Raw genomic sequence first — 23,681 nt, 5'->3', positions numbered from 1 at the left:
TATTTAGGGCACACATACGCAATAAATTACCCAATTTTTTGCTATGATATAAAAGTTGAGGTTGTCCCGAGTAAATAGATACCAAACATGTCAAACCTTAAATTTGTGTGCGCCCGTGAAATAATGACAAACTTTAGTACTCTATATTTTCTATAGGTGATGCTTTAAAAGCCCCCTCAGTTTGGTCATCAATAAGTTACAGAGGAGTTCTGGTGCTAGAAATATTGCTCTCACTCCAGCGAGCATGGGAATATGTAAGATGTATCGCAATCAATGTTTTTATGCATAGGTGCCCCTGACATGTGCATTTACGTTCATACGTGCAAATATGTGGGGGTGGAGGTCCAAACATTTTTCTGGTGGGGGGGGAGATTTTATGTGCTTGGTTGTAACTTTAATTTTTTACAATTTAAAAAAAACTTTTTGTTTTGCGTAGCTTTTTTTTTTTTTTTATTACGTAGGGGATGTTCCCCTATCCCTTATGTGATGATTTTTTGGTGACAGGATGTCTCCTCTGTGCTCTACGAGTCTAATACAGTGCAGATTGCACTGATTTTACCCAAAAGTGTATGCCCAGGTGCTCCGTGTATCCCCGTGCAGGCAGTCTATTGATGTGAATTGGGATACAGAGGCTGCACAGACACAGCTACTGCTCCCAATTTCACATCCATGTGGGTGTGTGTCCCCCGAACTCACAGTATGTACTCGGGGCCAGGAACTTGACTGGATGTTAAATTGCTGCGTCCCAACTTACAGTAATGGGATGGGATGCAGGAAACACCTGTGCAGGTAAACAGGGCATCACATGAGCATACGTTGTAGTACACCCTGTGTGAACGAGGCCTAAATGTAACATTTTTATGTTTCACTGGAAAGTAAACCTGTCACAACAAAAATATGTGTTGTACTAATGTTGAAGATGAATTACTTACCCTATTTGTTGCTTCCCTGGCAGCTTCCAACACTCCCTTGGCATCTTCGTGTACAGCGCAGAGCCCGATTCTGCTTTGTACATGATGACATCAGAGATCTGCTATGCAGAGGCAAGGAATACTGTAGCCTGGGGTCGACAACCTGTCAACCACGATACATCTGTCGACCATGGGCAGGTGATGGGGGGGGGGGGGTCGCCGTAGGGTCCCTTGCCTGCCGACCTGCAAGTACTCCTACACTGATTGGCAGAGCATCTTGCCACCTGAGCTCTCAATCCGGAAAGCATTCAAAGCCAGTTCTAGGCAGAGGCATTCCTCACCCTGCAGCATGCTCCTTTCATATGCAGCTGCAGGGCGGGAATGCCTCTCCCACCTAGGATTCACTGTCAGCTAGTTTGGGCTCTTATATCCCTGAATGCAGTGAGCTGATCCCTGCTGGCCCCCCTCTCCAATTCATTCAAGTGGGTGACATCATGTGACAAGAGAGGAGGACCAGTGGGGATCAGAGCACTAGAACAGGTAGCTGTGCCACAGCCGCCCTCCTGACCCATCAGTACTGTGCCCTCCAAACTCCCCACATCCCCCCCGTACTAAGCCCTACAGACCCCTCTGTATTGTACCCCCCCTTACATTGCTTTGCTGATCCCGTTCTTTGCCCTGTAGACACCCTGTTAGCTGCCTCGCTAGTCTCTCTCCTGCTCATCCGTCATCTGCCCTACTGTTCTCTGTACACTGCCCTTCATCCTACTTACCTCTGTACACTGCAATAGATCTTTCTGACATCTGTACACTGCGCTACATCCTGTTGACCCTTGTACACTATCTTACATCCTGCTGACCCCTGTACACTGCTCTACATTCCACTGTCCCCTGTGCAGTGCCTTACATCCCACTGACCCCTGTGCACTGCCCTACATCCCGCTGACCCCTGTGCACTGCCCTACATCCCTCTGACCTCTGTGCACTGCCCTACATCCCGCTGACCCCTGTGCACTGCCCTACATCCCGCTGACCTCTGTGCACTGCCCTACATCCCGCTGACCCCTGTACACTGCCCTACATCCCGGTGACCCCTGTACACTGTCATACATCCCGCTGACCCCTGTGCACTGCCTTATATCCTACTGACCCCTGTGCACTGCTCTACATACTACTGACCCCTGTACACTGCCCTACATCCTACGGACCCCTGTACACTGCCTTATATCCTACTGACCCCTGTGCACTGCTCTACATCCTACTGACCCCTGTGCACTGCTCTACATCCTACTGACCCCTGTGCACTGCTCTACATCCTACTGACCCCTGTGCACTGCTCTACATCCTACTGACCCCTGTGCACTGCTCTACATCCTACTGACCCCTGTACACTGCTCTACATCCTGCTGACCCCTGTGCACTGTTCTACATCCTGCTGACCCCTGTGCACTGCTCTGCATCCTACTGACCCCTGTACACTGTTCTGCATCCTACTGACCCCTGTACACTGCTCTACATCCTACTGACCCCTGTACACTGCTCTATATACTACTGGCCCCTGTACAGTGCAATACATCCTAATGATCTCTGTGTGCTGCCCTATCCACTACTAACCTTTGGGGGCTTGATAGTTCTCAAAAATAAATTTGAAAAAAAAAAACAAAAACTGCGGAACCCTGGTGATCTTTGATCTCTACCCCTGCTGTACACATTTCACCTCACCCCTAGGCAAAACAAGCATTTAACTCTCGCAATGCAGGAGGACTTACTGCAATGGTTTTTCTCCAGATTTTATTAGTTAGGGGTAGTGGCTGTAGAAAGTTAGACTATGAAAAGCTGGCTCATCCTCCTAAAGTTTATAAAACATTTATATGGCTTTAAAAATAAACCCTAGTGCCAAACTGAATATATTTATTTGTTCTTTCATGTACAGCTATTGGACTGAACATTATCACGAATGAGGTGTTATGAGCACATACAAGAAAAAAATGAAAATAAAAAAAAAAAAAGTTCAGTTGTGTATTCTTGAGGCATCTTGAGTGGTTCCTCCCACACAGACTATTACCAGGTATAAGAAAAAAGCATTATGGTACTTACAGGATGGATTGTCTTCAGCAGCAAACATAAAAATAAATAACTACATACTTGATGTGCTCTTAGCTCTGCTTGGAACACTGCACTCTATCACCCCTTTAGAAAGCTGTGAAACTGTAATTTTCAGTGTTATTTTTATCCCTCATAATTGTATACTCATATGTAAGATGACTAATCAGGACTTGGTAAAGTGGAGGGCTAAGAGGAGAAAGCATTTCAAGCCACTCAAAACATCAGGCAAGCAATCGTACTTTAAAGGCCACTCTGCCCTAAGTCATTAAAGTATATGTGTGGGCAAAAAATAAAAATAATAACATATTTATTACATCCCTGCAATTCATAAGCTTTTCACTATTTTTGTATTCCTTTAATTAAAAACTTTGCAAGTATAGAAGAATTATCCATCCAGAAATTCAGGGTGCTTCTAACGTACTGTTTTAGCTGACAGCACAGTGGCCTTTGCAGTTGTGAAACTCCAATCAGCAATGTCAGCCATGCCTGCTGGACTACAGGAACTCCACTTCTCCCCCATCCTTCTTGGTCTTTCTCCACATGTATGCATTGATTTCTTTCTAGCATGACCCTGTCCACAAACTGTATAAAGAGAAAAGGGCACTTGGGAAATGTAGCTCTTGAGGCATGCCTATATCAATAGGAAATGAGCTCCCAACAGCTGTCCCTGCAGGAATATTACAGAATATTACAAGCCTTCAATGGATGACACATGGAGTAATTGGTTTCTTGTGAAATAAAATAACTAATGCTAGGAAATGTTCTCTAAAGGAAGTGAGGGATATTTGGGTAATGCCTGGGATTACCCTTTAATTTTCCAGTGGCCAAAAGGATAGTCAGAAATCACTGCACTAAAAGCTTATGATATGTGTGCATATCATCACACCCTCAGATTGTGTTATAATGCTGCAAAAGAGATTATGTATACATACACACTCATATATATATATATATCTTCTTTTTTTTTAATTATGTACTCAGTTATATCTCCTACCATAGCTATGCACTATTTTACATTTCATCTCTGTACAGCACCTCCAGCCAGATCAGATTGTGGATTAACCCTCACTTTGTAGTGGTTTCTTCTAACTTCTTGTTGCATGCTTGGGACAGAAAGTGAAGGGAATTCTCCACAATAGGACACAAACAAAAAAAATGGGTTCTAACCCTTCCCTGTTGAAAAACAAAAACAATTTATATGACAAAATAATTTTCTTCTAAATACTGGAAATACTGTATTTCTCATTTATTAAATAAACTATATTATAAACCCAAAACCATTATATATAATTTTACCAAGAGAAGGCTGGTGCATGAAAATAGATGAACCATATTCTACATTAGAGCCCAACAAATAAACCAGAATGGGTGGAGATGATTTACCCTCTGTAACCAGACATCTAATTTACCATGCAACAAAAACTCACATACTTTCTGGTACTGACAACCCTTCAAACACTTGCTGGTATGAAGTCTTACTTGATATCACAGCTTTACCAACCTGTATGAACATTTTAACCTCAAGAATAGATGGCAACTTGGAGGATGGCAGTCAGAGTGATACCTTAGACAAAATTCTCTTGGATGATCATTGCCTAACCCAGAGGTGCTAAACCTGTGGCACTTGGAGCCCTTTGATGTGGCCCTCAACCTCAAACCAGGGAAGCGCATGACCAGGGTCGGCAACCCGTTGACCCCGATCTGGGCTTGCCAACCCCTCATTTCAGAGCATCAGAGTGCATCAAGCCAGTGCCGGCAGCGGAGGAAACAGGAGTCTGTGGAGGGAGCAGTAGCCACATAAGCAGATGCTTCCTATGTAGCAGTGGCTCTTGTCCCAGGCGGAGTGATACCAAGTGCACTTCTCCTGGGACCTTTTTAGCAGCCTGGAGCCAAACAGCGATGCCTGTAGAAACTGGAAAAGGAAAAGAAGGCCAGTGCATTAAACACCTACACTGCACTTTTGCAATGAGCATATTAGCTCCTATAAAAAGGGATAACAACTATTAGGCTGCTTTCTCACGGATTCCATGAGTGCAGCGCAGTGCACCTGTGGATTTTGCTGCGGGTTAAGCTGCGCTTTGCCATAGATTTCTGTTATATCTTGCGGGTGTGGTACATTATCAGAAAGTGCAACAAAGTGCATTGGCGACCCTGCCCCATGCTCCAAGGGGCCCGCACACCCTCCCTGTCACATTCTGTTTTACACTGGGGACAGGAGGGGCGGTGGGAGCAGCTTTTACAACCGATACTCTCCATCACTGCAACCACAGAAAGCTGGCATCTCTTCCCTGCTGCTGGCATTCAGCGGCTGCAAGAGAAAATGTTTACGATGCTATTCAAAATAAAAAATCTGAAATTCTGAACCATTTCATTGTGGCCCACGACCACTTACCTAATCCCTTAAGTGGCCCTCACTCCTCTAAAGGTTGAGCACCCTGGCTTACTCTTAAACAATATTCACAATGATGCTCTAGCCATAGGTCTGTGTAGTGCAGATCTATTTCCAGTCCTCCTCTATCTGCTGTACTTGTAGATGAGATGGACCCAAGACAATACAGGCACAGGAGGCTTGAGAAGACCTAAAGCAAGACTCACTTGCCAACTTGGTGGCAGGGAGATGAGTGAGGTTAAAGCAGAACTAAACCCTCCTAACCTTTACAGCAAGGAAGCTGCCATCTTAGTCTGTTTGATCTGCAGTCGCCATGGTGCTGTACACGTGATCAGTCATGACGCCAGCCATTTGATGGCTTGACAGTTTGGTTGAGAGCACCAGAAACTGTGATAGTTGCAAGGGAATGCCTTGAACGTAACTGGAAAACAGTTGAATCAACAAATTTAGTTGCCCTTCAACACTACAGCCTCACCATGCTCCTCTTTTCAAAGAAAAAAAATGCACATACTTGAAGCAGTCCACTTCCAGTGGGTATATCCCAGCAGCTGCATTTCTTTGCATAGTTGTGACATCTATAACTGGTGCTGCTGAATTTTACAGTTGTTTCATGCTATGCAGAATGTTTCATGGTCATACAGTATACACATTCAGGGAAGCCAGAACCCACCTCAAGGCTTGCGGTTTGTCAAGCTTTGACTTGTAGAAACAAAAGATTTAGCTAGAATTGTACTTACATTTTTTAATAAAAATTAGTACAAGTATCAAAAGCATGGCTTTCAAATAACATTTTTAGATCATTTGCTGGTTTTAAATAACTCTGTAGCAACACTCTAATGACACATTTAGAGACTAGTCCCTTTCATAGTATCTCCCATACAATGCTGCTGTCACTAATCCCATATCCATTGCCCCTTTGCTCATGTAACAGATATTATCCTTCCAGCCCCAGTGGTCAGGTAATTGTAGGTTGACTCCTGATGTAACAATCATAGGAAATACATACTTGGTGCTAAAACTGCCCCAAAGCTGAAAGGTGAAGATACTACTTGCATCAATTACTTCCTGCCCACACATTATGATATTTGGACCCCCACATTTCACCAAGGCACAAATCTGAAGGGAGTATTGACCATGAACAGTGTGCAGACCATCAAATACCCCCAGAGCATACAGTTCTTCAGAGGTGTTCTCTTTATGATAAGTCACATAGCAGCAGAGCCCCTCAGAACACACTTGTACTGTTCCTTCACTTGTATTCAGGGGGACAAAAGTGAAGCTGTCATACATCATCTCTGAATGAAATGAAGCATCTTCCCAAGCTGATTCTCCACAATGTCCTTTTCTGTCCTCTACATGACATGTCTGAGAACTACCATGTATGACATTATTTTCAAATGTCTCACTCTTCATAAATGACACCTGATCTTCTCCTGTGTATAGCTCTTCTGACGGAACAACTGGAACCTTGGCAATGATCAGCTGACCATTTTCACTGTCCATGTCATAGTGGTATGAAGAGCCCACTGGACTGAATATTCCACTTCCAGTCATACCCAAAGTTGTATGGTGGATGTTAGCAGCTAGAATATTAATGTTGAACCCAGTGGCAAAGGCTCTTTGAATCTGAATGGAAGACAGAAGTGGCAATTGGTTCATCCAAGCTGTTGGGTACACAAGGTGTTTCACTTGATGTTTTTCAATAAGAGTCACAATTGGCTCATAAAATAAGATATCAAAGCAAGTAAAAAGGCCAAACCTGGCAAAGGAGGTATGAAATATGACATGTTGGACTTGTGGAGGTGTGTCAAAACTATACTCAAAATATAAGTTTTGTTTAAAATAGCTGGCTATCAGTGTGCCATTGTCACTAAACACAACATCCGTGTTAAACTGGTACCTCCCGTCTTGTGGGCACTTAAGGTCCACATTCCCACACGGAACTTTAGTTCCTAGGTTTGCCACCACAAACATTCTTCCTCCCTGTGCCATGCAACTGAGCCGCTGGAGAACCTGGATGAGAGATGACAAAGTACACAAAAACAAGTAATTGGACTTTCATTTGATGACTGTGCTATACAATAATCTGGCTAATATTTAACTAAAATCTAGATAAACTAAACTACAAAGGTTCTCCACTGAAATAAAATCTTATGAAGCTTTAAGAAATCAACCTATTTGTAAATAATATACATATAGATGGACTTCAGATTGCAGAAGACATCGCTGGCTAAAGGGTGTCAGAATGTACAGTCTAGCACCTAGTTAGATTCTTACGGACAAAATGAGTGGTCTGTGTAATAATACCGGTGCTAAAGATGGATGGATGTGAATGTAAAATCTAACCAGCAAGGGAGAATGTCACCAGCACACCGAGGATCACCGAGGTAATCCTCGGTGTACTGGTAACATTCTCCCTTGCTGATTCTGTTCGGTTCCAGCCGACGGTCGCTGCAGCACCCACTTATACACACAGCCATTTGTAAACGCAGGAACATGTGCGTTTGGATTGTACACTTGTAAAATCTAACCATCTCAAGATGTTTTTCAGGTGCAAGTGCGCCTGTTCAGGGCAACAGAAAAAAAAAGCGGGTTCCAAGGAAAACACGTGTGCTCAGACAAGGTTTTCTCACCTGCTCTATTGTTTTGTTGCCTGGACTTTTATAAACTTCAACTTATAAAACACATCAAATGATACAGCCGAAAATTGTCACACCTGGAGACTATGATCTAATGTCTAGGAGAAACTTAAAGTGATACCAAAGGCTCCCACTGCTGTGTCTCATCCAATGAGGAGGGAGAGACCCGGGAGAGGCGAGGCACCTGTGCACATCGCTGGATGGAGGTCTGGTACAGGTGAGGGCTGAGGGGGACTGCTGAATAAAGAAGGTTTTTTTACCTTCGTGCATAGAATGCATATAGGTAAAAAAAAATAAAAATCCTTCAGCTTTAGAGACACTTTAAAGCTGAACTCCTGCCTTACTTTCAGTTTTATACAGTTGTACAGGCTCCTCTCCTGTACTGAAACGGCTTACAATTTCACTGCACACAGTAGGCTTCTCACAGTGTGCATTAGAAGATGCAGCAAGTCAGATAATGCCCGATTTCTAGACTGGAGGAAGTCCAGAATCATCTAATGCTTTCCTCCTCATGCTGACTGTCTTTGCCCCATCTCTATCAGTCACTGGATTTCAGTTATTTCCATTCGATTGGGTGCTTAGATAGCTTGTCAAGGTTGGTGCATCAAATGATCAGGGCCAGCAAAGCTACATGCTATAGACACAGCATCCAGCAGTAAAAACATACTGCTGGATGCTGTGTAGATACTACAATCAATGCTTGTCTATACTTCACAAGAAATAATACATCAATATATACCAAGTCAAGGGACGAGTCGACCTGTGTTAGCAATATGCATCCATTTTCCATGCACTGGCCCAAATCAATACGCATAATCACAAAAAGATACCATATCTATAGATTAGAGTCTCCAATGGTCAAATGAGAAAAAGACATTAAATTATTTTGCCAATCAGGAAAAAGCACCAAAGATTCATTCACTGAATATAAGAGCTTGTCTGTATCTCTTTTATCTGCACTTACTTAAACAAAACCAGCAGCACAGCCTCAGAATCCAACTAAATTCAATGAGCTTGTAAAGTACTTACTCCTTTTGATGTTAATAATGATATCAGCAAACATGTTGTCACTGAATCAAAGCCTCTGAAGTGTGTTTACAGCCTGTACAATCTTAGCCTTTTATACTGTTCCAAATACTTGGTAATATGAAGCGGCTTCCTATGGTTCTAATTTCATTTTTTTATGACACATTCTAGGACTGCTCGTCTCTCGGCTAAATGAAAATGATTTTAAAAGAACACATATTTTATGAGTTTAGCAAAGTGATGATGTCTCTCATCATTAGTAGCTTATTAATTCATTTCACAAGTTATATTAAAATGTCTGTACAATATCTTATTCAAACAGTATTTATTTTCTGTGTTCCCTCTACCATACAGTTTACTCAGCTTTCACTGATATCAACTGATATTCATTTTATACAAAAAAATAAAGCAGATTCAGATACCTTTTAACCATGCATCTAATTTTCTGACAGGGGATCGACTTGACCTGAACCTCACAGCAGAAAAACAATTCTGCCATTATGTAAAGCCATGGCTAACAAGCATGGGAGCCAGGAAAAGAGCAATAAGAAAGCCAACTGTGGCTCATTTACATAAACTTAGAGCTGAAAGTTTAGAGTTTAAAGTACAGTGGATATAAAAAGTCTACACACCCCTATTAAAATGTTAGGTTTCTGTGATGTAAAAAAAAAGAGACAAAGATAAATCATTTCAGAACTTTTTCCACCTTTAATGTACTGTAACATATAAACTGTACAACTCAGTTGAACAAACTGAAATCTTTTAGGTGGAGGGAAGAAAAACTAAAAAACTAAAATAATATGGTTGCATAAGTGTGCACATCCTTAAACATACTTTGTTGAAGCACCTTTTGATTTTATTACCACACTCAGTCTTTTTAGGTATGAGTCTATCAGCATGGCACATCTTGATTTGGCAATATTTGCCCACTCTTCCTTGCAAAAACACTCCAAATCTGTGAGATTGCGAGGGCATCTCCTGTGCACAGCCCTTACAGATCACCCCACACATTTTCGATGGGATATAAGTCTGGGCCATACCAAAACGTTAATCTTCTTCCGGTGAAGCCATTCCTTTGTTTATTTGGACATATGCTTTGGGTTGTTGTCATGCTGAAAGATGAAGTTCCTCTTTATGTTCAACTTTCTAGCACAAGCCTGAAGGTTTTGTGCCAATATTGACTGGTATTTGGAACTGTTCATAATTCCCTCAACCTTGACTAAGGCCCCAGTTCCAGCTGAAGAAAAACAGCCCCAAAGCATGATGTGGCCACCACCATGCTTCACTGTGGGTATGGTGTTCTTTTAGTGATGTGTACTGATGTATTTGAGTCAAACATATCTTTTGGAATTATGGCCAAAAAGTTAAACTTTGGTTTCATCAGACCAGAATACATTTTCCCACATGCTTTTGGGAGACTTCAGCTGTGTTTTTGCAAAATATAGCTGGGCTTGGATGTTTTTCTTCGTAAGAAAAGGCTCCGTCTTGTCACTCTACCCCATAAGCCAGACATATGAAGAATAAGGGGGTTTGTTCTCACATGTACCACACAGCCAGGACTTTGCCAGATAGTCCTGCAGCTCCTTTAAAGTTGATGTAGGCCTCTTGGCAGCCTCCCAGACCAGTTTTCTTCTCATCTTTTCATCAATTCTGGAGGGACATCCAGTTCTTGGTAATGTCACTGTTGCGCCATATTTTCTCAACTTGATGATGACTGTCTTCGCTGTGTTCAATGGTATATCTAATGCCTTGGAAATTCTTTTGTACCCTTCTCCTGACTGATACCTTTTAACAATGAGATCCCTCTGATGCTTTGGAAGCTCTCTGCAGACCATGGCTTTTGCTGTAGGATGTGACTAAGAAAATGTCAGGAAAAACCTACTAGAACAGCTGAACTTTATTTGGGGTTAGTCAGAGGCACTTTAAATGATGGCAGGTGTGCACTGACTCCTATTTGACATGATTTTGAATGTGACTGCTTAATTCTGAACACAGCTACATCCCCAGTTATAAGAGGGTGTGCACACTTATGCAACCACATTGTTTTAGTTTTTTATGTTTACTCTCCCCTTCTAAAAGATTTTGGTTTGTTTTTCAATTGAGTTGCACAGTTTATAGATCAAATTAAAAGGTGGAAAAAGTTCTGAAATTATTTATCTTTGTCTCATTTTTTTACATCACAGAAACCTGACATTTTAACAGCGGTGTGTAGACTTTGTTTATCCACTGTATATGTTCGCCTTTACCTGCAAAAAATGTGCAATTTGTTTTTTTAATTAAATACAGGGAGGCAGTTACGTAATGACAGAAAGTTCAATCAAACTACCAGAAAACTTATCAGCACCCTGGTAGTTCACTGAGAACTACAAGCAGTCAGCCGCAAAGGATGATGATACTTGTAATTAATTAATTCACAGAACTCTTTTTGAATTGTGACAGCAGGTGTGAGGAGAAGATCCCTGGCCCAATGTCACGGGGAGGAGGGAATCAGGGGGAGAGGAGGCAGATGTTGAATGCCAGAAAAGTGGCACAGCAACTTTACAGAATTCCCCCTAATGTCTCTTCTGCGATAACAAACACCTGCCTGCTTGCAGTTCTCTATTGAATGCCCACTGAGCTGTGCAAGTGCAGCTCAGTGTACATTCTCGGCACACTCTGGCTGTGCCGGAATCCCATGTGCATGTGTGGGATGACTTCATTCTGCCACAGGTCGATCAAGAGGCCAGCGAGGGATTTATTAATGCATTGCGTTGTAATGAGGAAGTGAGAATTTTTTTCAATTTAGTTCCACTTTAGATGGCCAATAAAAAGGTAATAAAGATGCACACTTTCAGGAGAACGTAAAGCCTGAAGAAGGTATCTGAGGTATCCAGAAGGCATCAAATGCATTTTTATTATGTTAAGTAAATCAATAAAGGGTATAATTTAAACATCAAACTTTAGGCATTAAATCGATGACTACCACAGAAGTCATCACTACAGTCTACTTCTAATAAAAAAATGTTAAAAAAAGACAGCGAGGTAGACATCCAGAGCATACAGTCAGTTCCAGCTGTTAATGCTAAGTTAAGAATATCCAACTTAGAATTACCTGTTATGGCCAACATTTCTACTTTTTCTTTATTCCAACCTGAGAGAAATATTTAGAATTTGACATATCTAACTGGACCGTCTAAAAATCCTCTTTGACTGGCTCTCATGCTGATGCAATGGCTTTAGCAGTTTCTAAGTCTGACCTGAAACACTTAGTCTCCTACTCCATGAGTAGATCCTTTGCTGAATCAAAGCTAAACAGGACGGATGTCAGTTTTTTTTTACATCTGTGCCCATTGGACATGGGAAGACTTGTGACAATTCTATGGGCGGCTGGATGTAAACTTTCCCTTTCCAATTTTTTTTCAGGACCTGGACAGACTCGGACATAGGCGAGTGTCAAAGGACACAAGTCCATTTACATCCACCTGTCCATAGAGCTGCTTCTGATAAGATCTGCCTGAAAAACTGACAGTCAGACCTGATCATAAAGGGCCCTTATGCAGATCAGAAGTTCCAACTTCTCCCTGTCTTCCCCTGTTGCATGCATTTTCCAGATTAGTTGAATGCCGGAACTGTAGATAGCCATGCAACTAGGATTTTCCAAAGGTGGTCAGAACCTGCAGTCAACAATTTCAAATTTGTGAGGCCGGCCAAGACAAATCAGCCTACTGTATGTCACAAGCAACCAGCCATGTGTATTCTGGTCAAGGCACAAATGTTAGATTGTCCTAAAAAAATTTAACAACAGAATGTCAAATCAAATAAATCTCTTCTAATGACTGAATGAAGAAGTTTGACCATAACAATTTTCCATCTCATTAGTGCTCAAGAATCTCAGAATCTATGAAGAGTTGCCTATTGACCCATTTGATGTTAAATTGCATTTAAAATGAGTGTTCATGTTTGCAATGGAGTGCTGGTAATGTTCCTTGTACTGTGATTTATGCAGCGCCATCCACCACAGTCACTACGAGCACTCATTTATTACCAAGGTCCAGTACTGAAAGGAGTGTGTTGCTCATTCGTTGATTTAGAATCTATAAAAAGTGTATACCAAGAATCTGACCTATTCAACTTTTCATAAAGAGTGGAGGAATGGGAATGCAGAGATGCTTCAGACAAAAAAAATCTTTCTAACAAGGAATACAAAAAAATGACAACCATGATGTGATTGGCAGATATAGACACTAATACACACATACAGTATTTATAAACCAACTTCATTGTCAGTGGTAGATTTACAAGTGGAGCTCTGTTTGTGCACTTAAGTTCTCCCTGTTGTAAAGCAGATATTTTCTTCTGTTTCCTCACAGAAGAGGATGAATGCGCTCTAATCACCTCAGTATCCTGGAACCTGTCTGGCTCCACACATGGATTCCATGGTAGTAAATGGGAAGGAGGGAGGAAATCCAGGTACGGGTAAATGGACATCCTGCTGTAGTTAAATCCATGGATGCCATCTTCAGGAAAGACAATGATCTGAACACCCTGGAATTGCAAAAAAGGAAACATGAATAGCTTTGGGTTTCAGGTCAATAAAACCAGAAGAAGGAATCTAAGCTATCCCAAAAGCTTGCATCCTTAACAACTTAAAAGGGCAGTATGGCCAAAGCTTTTTTGGACATACAGTACTTCTCATGTGGTCCCAGGAGTATATTTACTATTGGACTCCTGTGACCCAGTGTTAGACTTAAAGTGGTTCGAAAGGCTGAAGATTTTTTACCTTCAGTGTGCAGCTCCCCCTAATACTTACCTGAGCCCAACCTCGATCTAGCGATGTACACATGAGCAGTGGCTCTCCTGGGTATCTCTCTCCTTATTGGCTGAGACACAGTGTAAGACTTTGGCTCTGCTGCTGTCAATCACAACCAGTGAGGAGGGAGTGGGGGGGGGGGGGGGGGTGAGACTGAGCCACGATCTGTGTGTCCCATAGACACACAGACGCAGCTTGGAAATGAGTACACATGAGTGTACCCAGAGCAAGCCACTTGCTCTGGGGTCACTCAGCAGTGGGGAGGGGCCAGGAGCTCCGGTGGGGAACCCAAAAAGAAGAGGATCCAGGTTGCTTTATGCAAAACCATTGCACAGAGCAGGTAAGTATGATGTATTTATTTAAAAAAAAAACAAAAACAAGCCTTCAGAACCACTTTAATGGCCCTTTACCAGTCTTTAACTGGTTCTTGGTGCACTAGTTCTCTGAATGATACAAGGCACTATTCCTCCCACTGATACCAACAAAGGTGCACTATTTCTTCCACTGATACCAATAATAGGTTACTATTCCTTCCACTAATACCAATGATGGGGCAATACTCTTCCTTTTACTGACCACCAACCCTAAGGCCATGTTTATTCTCACAGATCCTGCTCCCGGGACATTTTCTTCCCCCACTGACCACAATCTGGACCCATAAAGTCTGATGCACAGTAAACTGGCCCTTTGAATGAAACGTTTGGAGACCCCTGGTATTGGCATAAAATATCCATCTTTCAATACCGCTGAAACTGGTGATGACAGACCACATTGTGTATGTTTGTATGTCTGAGAATACTAAGCACAACCACCCTCAGCAAATGAGCTACAGTCCAAGATTTTTTATCCATTGTCTTATGGCCCCCTTGCAAACAGATTTGCATACTTGTAAAACACAATGCACATGTTTAGGGGTCTGTTACATGAGCAAAATATTTTTTGGTTGGTTGCTTTAATTCTTGCCATCTGATTGTGATCTACTGTTTTACAGTTGGTCATATAGGGGTTGGCAATGGCACAAATAAACAGGAAAACCTAAAACTTTATGCTATGAAAAAGACTTTAAACATTTTATTAGAAAGATCCATTAGTTAATTTTCTCAGCTGACACAGAAATGATGAATATCAATGAGTAGACATGGCTTTGCATTATGTCATTGGGGGTTATGGGAGTATTGCCAGCATGCACTGAATAGAAAGCACGCAAGTCTGACTATTTACAGATGTTCAGATCTGTTCCTGTATGGCCAGCCCAAGAGTAGCTCAATAATAAATTCACTAGAATATCCCACCCATCCATTGTACCACATGATGAGAACAATGCAAATTCAATGCTGAAGAGAATCTAAGCTAAAGCTACTTACCTTACGTTGATGCCATTTGTTTCTCTCTAGCCCACTATACAAAGAAGGAGGTCAGAATTCCTTGCAACAGAATTTGCATCCCTATTCCTATGCTATTCAGTAAGAAACAGATCTGAACATCTGTAAATAGTCAGACTTGTGTGCTTTCTATTCAGTGCATGCTGGCAATACTCCCATAACCCCCAATGAAATAATGCAAAGCCATGTCTACTCATTGATATTCATCATTTCTGTGTCAGCTGAGAAAATTAACTAATGGATCTTTCTAATAAAATGTTTAAAATCTTTTTCATAGCATAATGTTTTAGGTTTTAAGGTTGTAAAATAGTTTTTGCCATAACTTTCATATTTTTAGTTATTTATTGTTGATCATTATTATATCTATACATATTGTGTAAACTGATTCAGTATCCCTTCCTTCCCAGAAAAAGAACCCTAATCAGTTAGCATCTATATAAAATGGTTTTGGAATAATTAAATGACTTACCTTTTTTGCAGCAATATTAACCTGTTGTTCATAAATATCTAAATTTCTGGACATAAATTCCAGAGCAGATTGTCGGTCAGTCAGGGCTGTAGAGTTGGCATTCAGTACAGAATGGTGTTCATACACAGCAGCCACATAATATTCTATTCCAAGGCCAATCCGCACCATTAAACAGCAGGAGAACACTTGAATGATCAGTCTGGGGCTTACTGCGGCCATCTTAATACTATATGTTAGAAAAACAAGAACAAAATTCTTTTTAGACATTGTGCTTACTGATACACATCCTGCTGCTTAATCCATTAGGTGCACTAGAAAGTAAAAGATTAATTGCAAAAAGCCTGATCTTCTAAATTAGTTTTTAATATGAGCTGCAAATATGCAGCCTGGGTTTCCTCTGTGGTTCTCTGAGAGATACTGCATGTCATAGAGTAATGTAACAGGAAGCTGCAGTCCTATCAGGGGGACCAAAACCTACTGAATGTGATTATACAACTTATTCATTAAAAAGCTTATCCAGGAGAATTTTTATGTCTGGTAGTAAATTCTGCCTCCCTACTAAACAGATAAACGTACTTAATACTTTTTCTGCCACCCCAGACACTTACCTGACTCCTCCACTGATCCAGCGCTGTCCCCAGCGCTCCTCTCACTTCCTGCTTTCACAGGAGACTCTGAGGATCTATTGACATCTGGGTGTTTTGTATTGGTAAACTGGGGGTGTATGGGTGGGGCCAAGCAGCACTGTGTGTCTTTGATTTGCATGGCTTGTTATGGGGGCACCAACAGGAAGAAGGAGCAGAGAGCACCAGCGGAGGACTCCAGAAGATTAAGTAAAGAACCGCTCTGTTCAATACGATTGCACAGAGCAGGTGTGTTTACCATATTTTTTATTTTAAAGGAAAAATGAGACTTTATAATCATTTTAAATTGGGCACAAACACCAGTAGAATTTCCACCAAAAATTTGTATGAAAATTCTCTGAATATTTCGAATGTCACTCAAAAGTAGATCAATATTGTATTTGCTTTTAACCACTAGCCTACAGGGCACTTATACCCCCTTCCTGCCCAGGCCAATTTCCAGCTTTCAGCGCTGTCGCACTTTGAATGAAACTTGCGCGGTCATGCAACTCTGTACCCATATGAAATTTTTATAATTTTTTTGTGACAGATAGAGCTTTATTTTGGTGGTATTTAATCACCTCTGGGTTTTTTATTTTTTCTTAAACAAACCAAAAACCACTGAAAATTTTGAAAAAAAATGTTTTTTCTTAGTTTTTGTTATAAAATTTTGTAAATAAGTGATTTTTCTCCTTCACTGATGTGTGCTAATGAGGCTGCACTGATGGGCACTGATAGGCTGCACTGATGGACACTGATAGGTGGCAGTGATGGGCACTGATGAGGAGGCACTGGTAGGTGGCACTGATGGGCATTGACAGGCATCACTGATGGGCACTGAAAGGCAGCAATGATACATGGCACTGATAGACGGCACTGACAGGTGGCATTGATTGGCAGCACTGATAGGTAGCACTGATGGGTGACACTGAAAGGCAGCTCAGATGGGCACCGATATGTGGCATTGATGTGCACTGGTAGGCACTGATATGTGGCACTGACACGAGGCACTGATCAGCACTGACACAAGGCACTGCTGGGGCTACACTGATCATCAGGGCACACTGATCATCAGTGCCCTGACGATCAGTGTACATGCCCTGTCCGCGGAAAGCAGATTACCGGCTCTCCTCTCCTCTCGAGCTGTCAGCGTGACAGCTCGAGAGGAGAGAAATGCCGATAACCGGCATTTCCGTTTACATGTGATCAGCTGTGATTGGACACAGCTGATCACATGACCGAGCCGACATCTTCAGCTCTTTCCGTGATCCGCTGTGTCCGAGGGACACAGCGCACCGCCGATCGCCGAGCTGCACGCTCCCTGAGCCGCGCATGCACAGTGAGAATGGGAGGACATCATATGACGTCCTCCCAGAACGAGAGAATCACCTTGCGCCCGTCACATTACTATATGGCGGGCAGGAGGTGGTTAAAGTAGTACTAAACCCAAAAGCAAACATTTATTAGGCTCCATGCACACTGGGCATTTTAATAAAGCTGGTAACGTTAGCTGTATAACTTCAGTGAGTTTTTCAGCATTTTTGCATTAGCGTTTAGTTGCGTTTTTTCGTGTTTGTGTTTTTTAGTGGGTTTTTTTTGCTAAAAAAAAATTTCCAAAACCACCAGTTTGACGCGTTGTGCCGTGTTTTTCCAGCATTAGAGCGTTTTTACAGCTAAAATACTCCTCTAGAAACCCACTAGTTTTGTTTTTTTTTTCCAGCCAAAAAACGCTGATTACAGTCTATGTGTGCATGGCCACATACGATAACATGCTGGGCAGTTTACAGGCTGTAGAAAAAACTCCAAAAGCCAAGTTGTGAAAACGTCCCAGTGTGCATAAGGACTTATAAATGAGCTTATTAGTTCTTAGATGTGATTGCTGCATTAGTTTTCTTTTTTCTTTTTTTTATTTATTTTACCTGGTGAACCAGCCAGTAAGTCTTTTTTTTATCAAAAGAATAAGCTTTTCTGTAGATGTAGCAGTTAGAGGGATATGACAAACCATTTACTACTGGGTACTTACAATGATCAGCTTTTGTTAATATATATAAAACCTTTATATCAAAAGGGAAATAAAATCAGAGTAAGTGGTTATAAAGTGTTCAGCTTCAATTTGTTATTGTATCTAAATCAGTTAGCACATATAAAAACTCTCCCCTCCCCCAAGACTGAGAATGCAGATGTCCAAATGTGCCTTCTATGCTCCTTCATCAAATGGGGAGTTCTGCTGGCAGAGTGGTGAGAACAGGGGAGGGGGGGTTGCAGAATGGCGAAAAAAGGGGGATGGTTGCTGATATAGTAGTCCCTGCCTGCCAACATATCCTCCACTCTCAAAACTCTGCCTGCTCAGTGCAGGGGTAAAGCTGTACACAGTCATTCCCCTTCAACAAAGTGTACTACCTTGGGTCCTGGATGTTTGCTCTTATTCAAGGTTGGCGTTTCACTGCAGCAGCACTGCACTCAATGCTTGTGCAGCATTTGCAGTCTTCTGGTGCTGACTGCACATATGGGGTTATGGCATCATGTGTGCGAGCCTAAAGCTGGTCTCCAACAAAATGGTGTTGCTATTGGGCATCTGCAATAGCAGCTTATAGATATCCCAAAGTAGTGCAGATAGCAAGCATGTATTATTAAAGGGAAGATTTTTCCTTCTATTAGTGTTCTGATGCCAACCCAAAATTTGGGAATAACCCAAAATTGGGATAACAGTAAACAGAAAAAATAGAGAGGATGAATTTCCTTAACACCCCCTGCACAGACAGCAATAAAAAAAAAGACAGAAGTTCTAATCCGTCTCCACTCTAAAACTAAAAAAACTAAAAAAAAAAAAAGTTTTCCCCTATAAACTCGTGTTATTGAATAGCTGACATGCAAGTGACTGGTATTATCATCACTTTTGGTTATGGATGCTACTGACATTTTGTTGAAAACCAGCACATTAGTATTGAATGCCATTGGCTACATCGCAGTTCCATTTTCTGATGCTACTGTGCATGTCCTCTTATAGATAATACTATGTATGCACTGTACCCCAGCCTTCCCACTGCCCCATTATTACAAAACTCCAGCACCATAGCAGCTCTAATACTTGCACTACAGCTATTGCTGCCATACTTGCTTACCAGCCTACCCATCACGCCACTGATATGGGAGCATAGAGAGAAAACAGGTGGCGCACGCACCTAGTGCATTATCCAAGGTTTATTGTAGGAGTGAAAGAATAATAAAAACATACTCACAGACGAAGCAATGCATCAACAGCAAGGCTCTTACTTTCCATTCATCATACATCAGCATCAGAGGTTGGTCATCAGCTAGGAGGAAAGGGATTCGTCCCCAAAACGCATCAGCCATTTGACCGCACTGACAGTAAGAACACCTTGCCTGCCGTTCTGGCCATTGTCATTTTTCTATGCTTTTTGGATACATGCTTCGTCTGTGAGTATGTTTTTATTATTCTTTCACTCCTACAATAAACCTTTGATAATGCACTAGGTGTTTTCTCTCTATCCAGTGGCTGATTTCCCCGTCTGAGGAGGGCTGCACCCCTGGAACATTTCCTTTGGTTGTCGCTGTCCTGGTACCCTTGGCTTCCCTTTTGGCTGTGCATATCCTGAGGCGCTGGAGAGTATATACGATATCTGATATGGAAGCATACTGACACATGTAGAAGACCAAGTCAAAAACGTATTCTTTCTTCCTTTATTTTGCCGGACAATTTAACAATTTAAATGCAACAATACTACACTGCTCAAAAAAATTAAAGGAACAATTTTTAATCAGAGTATAGCATCAAGTCAACTAAACTCCTGGGATATTGATCTTGTCAGTTAAAGCAGAGTTCCAGCTGAAAAAAAAATAATAGTCAGCAGCTACAAAAACAAAAATACAGCCACTTACCTGTCCCTCGGTCCAGCGGTGTCCTCACCACAGCTGGTTTCACCGGACGTCTTCTTTCTCTGGCGCTGGCATCTTTAGTGTGGGCACCCAGCTGTAACAACTTGCGGCTTCACAGCCGGGTGCCCACTGCGCATGCGCAAGAAGAGCTGCGCTTTGCGAATGGCCCCATAGTCTTCTGGAACCTGTCACGTGTCCCAGAAGACTACGAGGGGGAGGACAAATTCCGCTTCTGATCGCCCAGGCGATAGCCCGCGGAAGTGGGTGCCTGTCAAATTCGGGTACCTGCCCCCCCCCCGGTCCCCAAAGCAGAACTTCCCCTTTTTGGTGGAGCTCCGCTTTAAGTAGCAGAGGGGGTTGTTAATCAGTTTTAGCTGCTTTGAAATTAACAAGAGGTGCACTAGATGAGCAACAATGAGATGACCCCCAAAATAGGAATGGGTTTTACAGGTGGAGGCCACTGACATTTTTTTCCCTACTCATCCTTTCTGACCCTTTTTTACTAGTTTTGCATTTGGCTCGGGTTAGTGTCACTACTGCTGGCATGAGGTGATACCTGGACCGTACAGAGGTATAGGAATACTTTTTAATCGCATCAAGTCAATTAAACTCCTGGGATATTAATCTGGTCAGTTAAGTAGCAGAGGGGGTTGTTAATTAGGTTCCACTGCTTTGGTGTTAATGAAATTAGCAACAGGAGCACTAGATGGGCAATAATGAGATGACCCTCAAAACAGGAATGGTTTTACAGGTGGAGGCCACTGACATTTTTTCCCCTACTCATCTTTTCTGACTGTGTTTCACTGGGTTTGGCTAGGGTCAGTGTCACTACTGGTAGCATGAGGCAATACCTGGACCCTACAGAGGTTGCATAGGCAGTCCAACCCCTCCAGGATGGCACATCAATACATGCCATTACCAGAAGGTTAGCTGTGTCTCCCAGCACAATCTCAAGAGCATGGAGAAGATTCCAGGAGACAGGCAGTTATGCTAGGAGAGCTGGACAGGGCCGTAGAAGGTCCTTAACCCATCAGCAGGACCGGTATCTGCTCCTTTGTGCAAGGAGGAATAGGATGAGCACTGCCAGAGCCCTACAAAATGACCTCCAGCAGGCCACTGCTGTGAATGTCTTTGAGCAAACAATCAGGAACAGACTTCATGAGGGCGGCCTGAGGGCCCAACGTCCTCTAGTGGGCCCTGTGCTCACTGTCTGACACCATAGAGCTCGATTGGCATTTGCCATTGAACACCAGACTTGGCAGGTCTGCCACTGACACCCTGTGCTTTTCATAGATGAGAGCAGGTTCACCCTGAGCACATGTGACAGACATGAAAGGGACTGGAGAAGCCGTGGTGAAGCCATAGTTCAGCATGACCGTTTTAGTGGTGGGTCAGTGATGGTCTGGGGAGGCATATCCATGGAGGGACGCACAGACCTCTACAGGCTAGACAATGGCACCCTGACTGCCATTAGGTATTGGGATGAAATCCTTGGACCCATTGTCAGACCCTATGCTGGTACAGTGGGTCCTGGGTTCCTCCTGGTGCACGACAATGCCCGGCCTCATGTGGCTAGAGTATGCAGGCAGTTTCTGGAGGATGAAGGAATTGATACCATTGAATTGCCCCCACGCTGGCCTGAACTAAATCCAATAGAACACCTCTGGGATATCATGTTCGGTCCATCCGACGCCGCCAGGTTGTGCCTCAGACTATCCAGGAGCTCAGTGATGCCCTGGTCCAGATCTGGGAGGAAATAACCCAGGACACCATCCGTCATCTCATTAGGAGCATACAATGATGTTGTCAAGCATGTATACAAGCACATGGGGGCCATACGAACTACTGAGTACCATTTTGAGTTGCTGCAATGAAATTTCAGCAAAATGGACTAGCTTATTGCATCATTTTTTCACTTTAATTTCTGGGGTGTCTTTGACTTCAGTCCTTTGTAGGTTGATAATTTTCATTTCCATCAAATGATGAGGTATACTTACGTTCCTAACACATTACCCAGTCCATGTCAGTATAGATATCCAGCATGATATTTTTCCCCATTGAGATCTGATGTGTTTTCAAAGTGTTCCTTTAATTTTTTTGAACAGTGTATTTAGCTATATCCACCTTAATGACCGAACAGTGTATATTATAAAAATGGCATCTATTACTTCTTCTTTTACAATAAGTATAGGTTACAGGATGAAAGTATGTACAGGACATCACAAGAAAAGTAGAAATGGCAACATTGCTGTAACCAAAAACTTTCTAAGATAGAAAAGTTGTTGCAGAAAATGGTTACTCTCCTAAAAGTAGGATTTAATGATTATGACCCAAGCCCAATTTCTATCCACAAGTCGGCATGAAGAAGCCTTCTATGTCATTTTCTTTACAGAACGTACTTTGTAATCATTCACTATTATCTGTAAAATGTCAAAATGATCTAGAGAAGGTTAGCTATCCTACAGTACACTTCAATTTCCATTTGCCAAATACAAGAGTTTGGTATAATTTATAGTGGTTATTTCAGTATTTTCCTCTTTTATGACTGAACAGCTGCTCTTGTTCCTGCTCAACTTACAGACCCATATACCAAATAATAATTGTATTTTGGTGTTCTAGTAAAGGGATCACTGTCTTCATCCAGTAAGAAATTAAAAGAGGTTACAGAGTTTGCAAAAAGGAAAGTATTGTATTTGTTTTACTTACATGTAAAATTCGTTTCTTGGAGTACAGTTTAGGACACATGATCTTTAGTCTTTAAACATGCCTTATACCTTCAGGTGACTGGAAACAAAAAAGGAAAGGGGGGGGGGTCATCCCCTATATCAGCACTCTCCCTCCCAGCTATCCTTAGCCCTCAGCAGGAGATCACAAGAACAGATGGGTTCTGTACTATACTCCAAGAAATGGATTTTACAAGTAAGTCAAAATCCTATTTTCTTAGGCAGCACATAGATGACCTGATTGTCTTTCCTTTCATTGTAGGTGGAAGGAAAGAAAAATCACTTGATTACTCCATCAACAAAGTCAGTGTTGAAGGGAGAATGCTTCCCGCAGCGCTATTGTGTTCTACCAGTAAAGGGCATGTAAAAAAAATCCAACAGGCTGGCTGTACCAAATAAATCAGAAGATCAACGTGGGTACAATCAGCCTGCCCATACATAGATTGAAAACCGGTCCCTGCTGAACCAGTCGAATTTTGATCCATGTATGGTAGGCTTTTGTTGTACAGAACAGGACCCAGGATCTTTAGTCTTCAACCATGGGATATTCAATAGCAGATTGGGAGGGGGTGAGGGGGGGGGGCAACAAAGCAAATACCAACAGGCCCACATACTTGATACTTAAAAGTGTGACCCAATAGGGAAGGAAGGAACCCTATCCTTTAGGCCGCCTAGCAATGGTGGAGCAAGAAGCAGGGAACCCCCTCTGAGAACCTTCAAGAAGTAC

At 42.2% G+C, this 23,681-nt stretch overlaps 1 protein-coding gene across 1 annotated transcript; it reads right to left on the bottom strand.

Annotated features, from left to right (window-relative positions):
• Positions 1 to 6,122: 6,122 nt before the first annotated feature.
• BTD (biotinidase) lies at positions 6,123 to 15,957 on the bottom strand. Its single transcript, XM_089659994.1, has 3 exons — positions 15,712 to 15,957; positions 13,446 to 13,595; positions 6,123 to 7,419 (listed from the first exon to the last, which is right to left on the bottom strand). Exons 1-3 carry the CDS (start codon positions 15,928 to 15,930, stop codon positions 6,259 to 6,261), a joined length of 1,530 nt encoding a protein of 509 aa, XP_089516120.1. The 5' UTR covers positions 15,931 to 15,957; the 3' UTR covers positions 6,123 to 6,258.
• Between the last annotated feature and the right edge of the window lie 7,724 nt (positions 15,958 to 23,681).

Source organism: Staurois parvus, unplaced genomic scaffold (genome assembly GCF_062004578.1).
Source record: "Staurois parvus isolate SC_StPar_1 unplaced genomic scaffold, SC_StPar_1.0 ptg001194l, whole genome shotgun sequence".
Lineage (NCBI taxonomy): Eukaryota > Metazoa > Chordata > Amphibia > Anura > Ranidae > Staurois > Staurois parvus.
The sequence above is the reverse complement of the archived record's forward strand: the minus strand, read 5'-3'. Positions and strand labels throughout refer to the sequence as shown.